Raw genomic sequence first — 9,184 nt, forward strand, 5'->3', positions numbered from 1 at the left:
GGGAGGGTTTGATGGGACAGTGTAGAGGGAGATTTACTCTGTATCTAACCCCCTGTACCTGCTCTGGGAGTGTTTGATGGGACAGTGTAGAGGGAGCTTTACTCTGTATCTAACCCCCTGTACCTGCCCTGGGAGTGTTTGATGGGACAGTGTAGAGGGAGCTTTACTCTGTATCTAACCCACTGTACCTGCCCTGGGAGGGTTTGATGGGACAGTGTAGAGGGAGCTTTACTCTGTATCTAACCCCGTGTACCTGCCCTGGGAGTGTTTGATGGGGACAGTGTAGAGGGAGCTTTACTCTGTATCTAACCCCCTGTACCTGCCCTGGGAGTGTTTGATGGGACAGTGTCGAGGGAGCTTTACTCTGTATCTAACCCCGTGTACCTGCCCTGGGAGTGTTTGATGGGGACAGTGTAGAGGGAACTTTATTTTGTATTTAACCCCCTGTACTTGCCCTGGGAGTGTTTGATGGGACAGTGTAGAGGGAGCTTTACTCTGTATCTAACCCCCTGTACCTGCCCTGGGAGTGTTTGATGGGACAGTGTAGAGGGAGCTTTACTCTGTATCTAACCCCCTGTACCTGCCCCGGGAGTGTTTGATGGGACAGTGTAGAGGGAGCTTTACTCTGTATCTAACTTCGTGTACCTGCCCTGGGAGTGTTTGATGAGGACAGTGTAGAAGGAACTTTACTCTATATCTAACCCCCTGTACCTGCCCTGGGAGTGTTTGATGGGACAGTGTAGAGGGAGCTTTACTCTGTATCTAACCCCCTGTACCTGCCCTGGGAGTGTTTGATGGGACAGTGTAGAGGGAGCTTTACTCTGTATCTAACCCCCTGTACCTGCCCCGGGAGTGTTTGATGGGACAGTGTAGAAGGAGCTTTACTCTGTATCTAACCCCGTGTACCTGCCCTGGGAGTGTTTGATGGGGACAGTGTAGAGGGAGCTTTACTCTGTATCTAACCCCCTGTACCTGCCCTGGGAGTGTTTGATGGGACAGTGTCGAGGGAGCTTTACTCTGTATCTAACCCCGTGTACCTGCCCTGGGAGTGTTTGATGGGGACAGTGTAGAGGGAACTTTACTCTGTATCTAACCCCCTGTACCTGCCCTGGGAGTGTTTGATGGGACAGTGTAGAGGGAGCTTTACTCTGTATCTAACCCCCTGTACCTGCCCTGGGAGTGTTTGATGGGACAGTGTAGAGGGAGCTTTACTCTGTATCTAACCCCCTGTACCTGCCCTGGGAGTGTTTGATGGGACAGTGTAGAGGGAGCTTTACTCTGTATCTAACCCGTGCTGTACCTGCCCTGGGAGTGTTTGATGGGACAGTGTAGAGGGAGCTTTACTCTGTATCTAACCCCCTGTACCTGCCCTGGGAATGTTTGATGGGACACTGTAGAGGGAGCTTTACTCTGTATCTAACCCCGTGCTGTACCTGCCCTGGGAGTGTTTGATGGTACAGTGTAGAGGGAGCTTTACTCTGTATCTAACCCCCTGTACCTGGGAGTGTTTGATGGGATAGTGTCGAGGGAGCTTTACTCTGTATCTAACCCCCTGTACCTGCCCTGGGAGTGTTTGATGGGACAGTGTAGAGGGAGCTTTACTCTGTATCTAACCCCGTGCTGTCCCTGCCCTGGGAGTGTTTGATGGTACAGTGTAGAGGGAGCTTTACTCTGTATCTAACCCCCTGTACCTGGGAGTGTTTGATGGGACAGTGTCGAGGGAGCTTTACTCTGTATCTAACCCCCTGTACCTGCCCTGGGAGTGTTTGATGGGACAGTGTGGAGGGAGCTTTACTCTGTATCTAACCCCGTGCTGTACCTGCCCTGGGAGTGTTTGATGGGACAGTGTGGAGGGAGCTTTACTCTGTATCTAACCCCCTGTACCTGCCCTGGGAGTGTTTGATGGGACAGTGTAGAGGGAGCTTTACTCTGTATATAACCCCGTGCTGTACCTGCCCTGGGAGTGTTTGATGGGACAGTGTAGAGGGAGCTTTACTCTGTATCTAACCCCCTGTACCTGCCCTGGGAGTGTTTGATGGGACAGTGTAGAGGGAGCTTTACTCTGTATCTAACCCCCTGTACCTGCTCTGGGAGTGTTTGATGGGACAGTGTGGAGGGAGCTTTACTCTGTATCTAACCCCCTGTACCTGCCCTGGGAGTGTTTGATGGGACAGTGTAGAGGGAGCTTTACTCTGTATCTAACCCCCTGTACCTGCCCTGGGAGTGTTTGATGGGACAGTGCAGAGGGAGCTTTACTCTGTATCTAAACCCCTGTACCTGCCCTGGGAGTGTTTGATGGGACAGTGTAGAGGGAGCTTTACTCTGTATCTAACCCCGTGCTGTACCTGCCCTGGGAGTGTTTGATGGGACAGTGTAGAGGGAGCTTTACTCTGTATCTAACCCCCTGTACCTGCCCTGTGAGTGTTTGATGGGACAGTGTAGAGGGAGCTTTACTCTGTATCTAACCCCCTGTACCTGCCCTGGGAGTGTTTGATGGGACAGTGTAGAGGGAGCTTTACTCTGTATCTAACCCCCTGTACCTGCCCTGGGAGTGTTTGATGGGACAGTGTAGAGGGGGCTTTACTCTGTATCTAACCCCCTGTACCTGCCCTGGGAGTGTTTGATGGGACAGTGTGGAGGGAGCTTTACTCTGTATCTAACCCCCTGTACCTGCCCCGGGAGTGTTTGATGGGACAGTGTGGAGGGAGCTTTACACTGTATCTAACCCACTGTACCAGCCCTGGGAGTGTTTGATGGGACAGTGTAGAGGGAGCTTTACTCTGTATCTAACCCCCTGTACCTACCCTGGGAGTGTTTGATGGGACAGTGTAGAGGGAGCTTTACTCTGTATCTAACCCCCCTGTACCTGCCCTGGGAGTGTTTGATGGGACAGTGTAGAGGGAGCTTTACTCTGTATCTAACCCCCTGTACCTGCCCTGGGAGTGTTTGATGGGACAGTGTAGAGGGAGCTTTACTCTGTATCTAACCCCCTGTACCTGCCCTGGGAGTGTTTGATGGGACAGTGTAGAGAGAGCTTTACTCTGTATCTAACCCCCTGTACCTGCCCTGGGAGTGTTTGATGGGACAGTGTAGAGGGAGCTTTACTCTGTATCTAACCCCCTGTACCTGCCCTGGGAGTGTTTGATGGGGACAGTGTGGAGGGAGCTGTGATCGGGTAATGACTGCCGTCTCTCGCTCCCAGGACGGATTACGGAGGATGAAGCGAAGCGATCAGCCTATCTGAACATTGTGGGTCTGGTGGGTTCCATCGACAATGACTTCTGCGGCACAGATATGACGATTGGCACCGACTCTGCTCTGCACCGTATCATGGAGGTCGTGGATTCGATTACCACCACTGCACAGAGGTACCAGCGTCAGATAGACGGGTCCGTCTGTAACCTCTGACCCTGACCCTGACTCTGACTCTGACCCTGACTCTAACCCTGACCGTAACCTCTGACCCTGACTCTAACCCTGACCCTAACCCTGACTCTGACCCTGACTCTACCCCTGACCGTAACCCTGACCCTAACCCTGACTCTGACCCTGACTCTAACCCTGACCGTAACCTCTGACCCTGACCCTGACTCTAACTCTAACTCTGACCCTGACCGTAACCCTGACCCTGACCCTAACCCTGACCCTAACCCTAACCCTGACCTGACCCTGACCCTAACCCTAACCCTGACCCTAACCCTGACCCTAACCCTGACCCTAACCCTGACCCTGACCCTAACCCTGACCCTAACCCTGACCCTAACCCTGACCCTGACCCTAACCCTGACCCTGACCCTGACTCTAACTCTGACCCTGACCCTGACTCTAACTCTGACCCTAACCCTAACCCTGACCCTAACCCTGACTCTAACCCTGACCCTGACCCTAACCCTGACCCTGACCCTAATCCTGACTCTAACCCTGACTCTGACCCTGACCGTAACCCTGACCCTGACCCTAACCCTAACCCTGACCCTAATCCTGACTCTAACCCTGACTCTGACCCTGACCGTAACCCTGACCCTGACCCTAACCCTAACCCTGACCCTGACTCTAACCCTGACCCTGACCCTGACCCTGACTCTACCCCTGACCGTAACCTTGACCGTAACCCTGACCCTGACTCTAACCCTGACTCTAACCCTGACTCTAACCCTCACCCTGACCCGAACCCTAATGCTGACCCTGACTCTAACCCTGACTCTAACCCTAACCCTGACCCTGACTCTAAACCTGACCCTAACCCTGACCTTGACCCTGACCCTGACTCTGAACCTGACTCTGAACCTGACTCTGACCCTGACCCTGATTCTGACCCTGACCCTAACCCTAATCCTAACCCTAATCCTGACCCTGACTCTAACCCTGACTCTAACCCTGACTCTAACCCTGACTCTAACCCTGACTCTAACCCTGACTCTAACTCTGACTCTGACCCTGACCCTGACCCTAAACCTGACTCTGACCCTGACTCTGACTCTGGGCCTGACTCTGACTCTGACCCCCTGACCTTAACCCAAACCCTGACCTTTTCCCAGCCCTGACCTTAACCCTGACCCTGACCTTAACCCTCATGCTGACCTCTATCCCTGACCCCTGACCCCTAACCATAACCCCGATTCTGACCCTGACGCTGACCCTGACCCTAAATGCTTACATACCCTAATCCTACCCCCCTCACTGCACCTCCCCCTCTCTCACTGCCCCGCCCCCTCTCATGGCCCCACCCCCTCTCCCACTGCCCCTCCCCCTCTCCCACTGCCCCTCCCCCTCACCCACTGCCCCTCCCCCTCCTCCACTGCCCCTCCCCCTGTCTCACCACCCCGCCCCCCTCTCATGGCCCCACCCCCTCTTCCACTGCCCCTCCCCCTCACCCACTGCCCCTCCCCCTCACCCACTGCCCCTCCCCCTGTCTCACCGCCCCGCCCCCCCTCTCATGGCCCCACTCCCTCTCCTACTGCCCCTCCCCCTCTCTCCCCGCCATCACGCCCCGCTCCGTGAGGTTAAAGGTTATGGGGTAGAGGGTGTGTCGGTGTGTCTATCTTCACCACAGGGGACCCAGCGATGGTGGGAAAGGTGTACGACCATCAACCCATCCTTCCCCGAGAGCCCAATCCCTTCCCCTCCCCTTGCATGTCCCTCAAACCCTACCCCTCAATGTCCCCCCCCCCCCCACCCCACATTGTCCCCGTGACCCTCCGTCTCCCAACACAACCATGTCGCTCGGGCAAGGGGCCCGTCGGGCAACGTGTCTCGGCAGAACATACGTCGGCCGCGTCAATCGTCACTGAGCCCCCCCCGCCCCAATATCCCCCCGGTGTGTCGCTGAGTGCGTGCGTGCGTCTGTGGGGGGCAGTCAATCGTTACCCCGTTAGATCTTCCTGTGCGCGTAGAGACGGCCGTAATCTGGGCAAGTCACGTCCCTCTCTCTCTCTCTCTCACACTCTCTCTCACGCTCTCTCTCTCTCTCTCTCTCTCTCTTCCTTCCTGCAGCCACCAGAGAACATTTGTACTGGAGGTCATGGGACGTCACTGTGGGTGAGTCACTGTGCCATCATATAGCGCCTTTAACCCACGTACAGTAGGCACCTCAAGTCGCTGGAGAAATACCACCAACGCTGTCTCCGCAAGATCCTGCAAATCCCCCGGGAGGACAGACGCACCAACGTTAGCGTCCTCGACCAGGCCCAACATCCCCAGCCTCGAAGCACTGACCACACTCGACCAGCTCCGCTGGGCAGGGCCACATTGTCCGCATGTCCCCCCGACACGAGACTCCCCAAAGCAAGCGCTCTACTCGGGAACTCCTTCACGGGCAAACGAGCCAAAGGTGGGCAGAGGAAACGTTACAAGGGACCACCCTCAAAGCCTCCCTGATAAAGTGCAACATCCCCACCGACACCTGGGAGTCCCTGGGCCCAAAGACCAGTCCGCCCTAAGTGGAGGGAGTGCATCCGGGAGGGGGCTGAGCACCTTGAGTCTCGTCGCCGAGAGCGTGCAGAAACCAAGCGCAGGCAGCGGAAGGAGCGTGCGGCAAACCAGTCCCACCCTCCCCTTCCCTCAACGTCTATCTGTCCCACCTGTGACAGGGACTGTGGTTCCCGTATTGGTCTGTTCAGCCACCTCAGGACTCGTGTTTAGAGTGGAAGCAAGTCTTCCTCGATTCCGAGGGACTGAACGACGATGATGGCGATAACGGAGTGAAACGCCTCGAGGAGTTTCACGGGAGCCTTACGCGATACCAATTTGACCCCGAGCCACATAAGTAGAAATTAGGGGCAGGTGACCAAAAGCTGGGTCAAAGAGGGAGGTTTTAAGGAGCGTCTTGAAGGAGGAGAGAGAGGTTTAAGAACGTAAGAATTAGGAGCAGGAGTCGGCCATTCGGCCCCTCGAGCCCGCTCCGCCATCCAATGAGATCACGGCCAATCTTCGAGCTCAACACTTCCCGGCCCGATCCCTCGATTTCCCCTCAACTCCAAAAATCCATCAATCTCGGCCTTGGATATACCCAACGACTGAGCTCTCTGGGGCAGAGTGTTCCCCGAGACCCCAAAAATCTATCGATCCCAGACTTGGATATACCCAATGACTGAGCCCTCTGGGGCAAAGAGTTCCCCAAGACCCCAAAAATCCTATCGATCCCAGCCTTGGATATACCCAACGACTGAGCTCTCTGGGCTAGAGAGTTCCCCTAGACCCCAAAAATCCATCGATCCCAGCCTTGGATATATCCAACGACTGAGCCCTCTGGGGCAGAGAGTTCCCCTAGACACCAAAAATCCATCGATCCCAGCCTTGGATATACCCAACGACTGAGCCCTCTGGGGCAGAGTGTTCCCCTAGACCCCAAAAATCTATCGATCCCAGACTTGGATATACCCAATGACTGAGCCCTCTGGGGCAGAGTGTTCCCCTAGACCCCAAAAATCTATCGATCCCAGCCTTGGATAGACCCAACGACTGAGCACTCTGGGGCAAAGAGTTCCCCAAGACCCCAAAAATCCTATCGATCCCAGCCTTGGATATACCCAACGACTGAGCTCTCTGGGCTAGAGAGTTCCCCTAGACCCCAAAAATCCATCGATCCCAGCCTTGGATATACCCAATGACTGAGCACTCTGGGGCAGAGAGTTCCAGAGATTCACCCCCCTCCGAGTGAAGGAATTCCTCCTCATCTCAGTCCTAAATGGCCGCCCCCTTATCCCGAGACTGTGTGACCCCCCTGGTTCTACGCTCCCCACAGCCCGGGGGGGAAACATCCTTCCTGCATCCAGCCTGTCAGAACTGTGCGTGTTTCAATCAGATCATCTCTCAGCCTTCTAAACTCCGGAGAATATCGGCCTCGTCCGCTCATCGGACAATCCCCCCATCCCAGGAATCAGTCTGGTGAACCTTCGCTGCACTCCCTCAATGGCAAGTATATCCTTCCTTGGGTAAGGAGACTAAAACTGTGCACAATACTCCAGGTGTGGTCCCACCAGGGGCTTATATAATGGCAGGACCTCTTCACTCTGACACACGATTCCTCCTGTAATAAAGGCCAACGTACCATTTGCTTATCTTTAGGGACGGAGTTCCAGAGCTTGGGGCCCAGGCAACAGAAGGCACGACCACCGATGGTGGAGCGATTATAATCAGGGATGGTCAGGAGGGCAGAATTAGAGGAGTGCAGAGATCTCGGGGGGGTTGTGGGGCTGGAGGGGCTTACAGAGATAGGGAGGGGTGTAGGGGCTGGAGGTTACAGAGATAGGGAGGGGTGTAGGGGCTGGAGGAGATTACAGAGATAGGGAGGGGTGTAGGGGCTGGAGCAGGTTACAGAGATAGGGAGGGGTGTAGGGGCTGGAGGTTACAGAGATAAGGAGGGGTGTAGGGGCTGGAGCAGGTTACAGAGATAGGGAGGGGTGTAGGGGGTTGGAGGAGGTTACAGAGATAGGGAGGGGTGTAGGGAGTTGGAGGAGGTTACAGAGATAGGGAGGGGTGTCGGGGCTGGAGGGGGTTACAGAGATAGGGAGGGGTGTAGGGGCTGGAGGGGGTGAGAGAGATAGGGAGGGGTGTAGGGGCTGGAGCAGGTTACAGAGATAGGGAGGGGTGTAGGGGGTTGGAGGAGGTTACAGAGATAGGGAGGGGTGTAGGGGCTGGAGGTTACAGAGATAGGGAGGGGTGTAGGGGCTGGAGGGGGTTAGAGATAGAGAGGGGTGTAGGGACTGGAGGGGGTGAGAGATAGGGAGGGGTGTAGGGGCTGAGGAGGTTACAGAGATAGGGAGGGGTGTAGGGGCTGGAGGTTACAGAGATAGGGAGGGGTGTAGGGGCTGGAGTTACAGAGATAGGGAGGGGTGTAGGGGCTGGAGGTTACAGAGATAGGGAGGGGTGTAGGGGCTGGAGGGGGTTACAGAGATAGGGAGGGGTGTAGGGGCTGGAGGTTACAGAGATAGGGAGGGGTGTAGGGGCTGGAGGGGGTTAGAGATAGAGAGGGGTGTAGGGACTGGAGGGGGTGAGAGATAGGGAGGGGTGTAGGGGCTGAGGAGGTTACAGAGATAGGGAGGGGTGTAGGGGCTGGAGGTTATAGAGATAGGGAGGGGTGTAGGGGCTGGAGTTACAGAGATAGGGAGGGGTGTAGGGGCTGGAGGTTACAGAGATAGGGAGGGGTGTAGGGGCTGGAGGGGGTTACAGAAATAGGGAGGGGTGTATGGGCTGGAGGAGGTTACAGAGATAGGGAGGGGTGTAGGGGCTGGAGGGTGTTACAGAGATAGGGACGGTGTAGGGGCTGGAGGTTACAGAGATAGGGAGGGGTGTAGGGGCTGGGGAGGTTACAGAGATAGGGAGGGTGTAGGGGCTGGAGGTTACAGAGATAGGGAGGGTGTAGGGGCTGGAGGTTACAGAGATAGGGAGGGGTTTATGGGCTGGAGGAGGTTACAGAGATAGGGAGGGTGCAGGGGCTGGAGGGGGTTACAGAGATAGGGAGGGGTGTAGGAGCTGGAGGAGGTTACAGAGATAGGGAGGGGTTGTAGGGGCTGGAGGAGGTTACAGAGATAGGGAGGGGTGTAGGGGCTGGAGGGGGTTACAGAGATAGGGAGGGTGTAGGGGCTGGAGGAGGTTACAGAGATAGGGAGGGGTGTAGGGGGCTGGAGGAGGTTACAGAGATAGGGAGGGGTGTAGGAGCTGGAGGGGGTTACAGAGATAGGGA

The 9,184-nt window shown here is 55.7% G+C and overlaps 1 protein-coding gene across 1 annotated transcript in view; it reads left to right on the plus strand.

Moving 5' to 3' along the window:
* Positions 1-5,538, plus strand: part of LOC139250442 (ATP-dependent 6-phosphofructokinase, muscle type-like) — a gene marked incomplete at its 3' end in the record, with an annotated part of 7,893 nt that extends 2,355 nt beyond the window's left edge. The window contains exons 2-3 of the mRNA XM_070872844.1: positions 3,203-3,368; positions 5,494-5,538. Coding sequence (XP_070728945.1) covers positions 3,203-3,368; positions 5,494-5,538 — 211 coding nt within the window. The remainder of the gene's footprint in view (positions 1-3,202; positions 3,369-5,493) is intronic.
* Between the last annotated feature and the right edge of the window lie 3,646 nt (positions 5,539-9,184).

Source organism: Pristiophorus japonicus, unplaced genomic scaffold, assembly GCF_044704955.1.
Source record: "Pristiophorus japonicus isolate sPriJap1 unplaced genomic scaffold, sPriJap1.hap1 HAP1_SCAFFOLD_3746, whole genome shotgun sequence".
Lineage (NCBI taxonomy): Eukaryota > Metazoa > Chordata > Chondrichthyes > Pristiophoridae > Pristiophorus > Pristiophorus japonicus.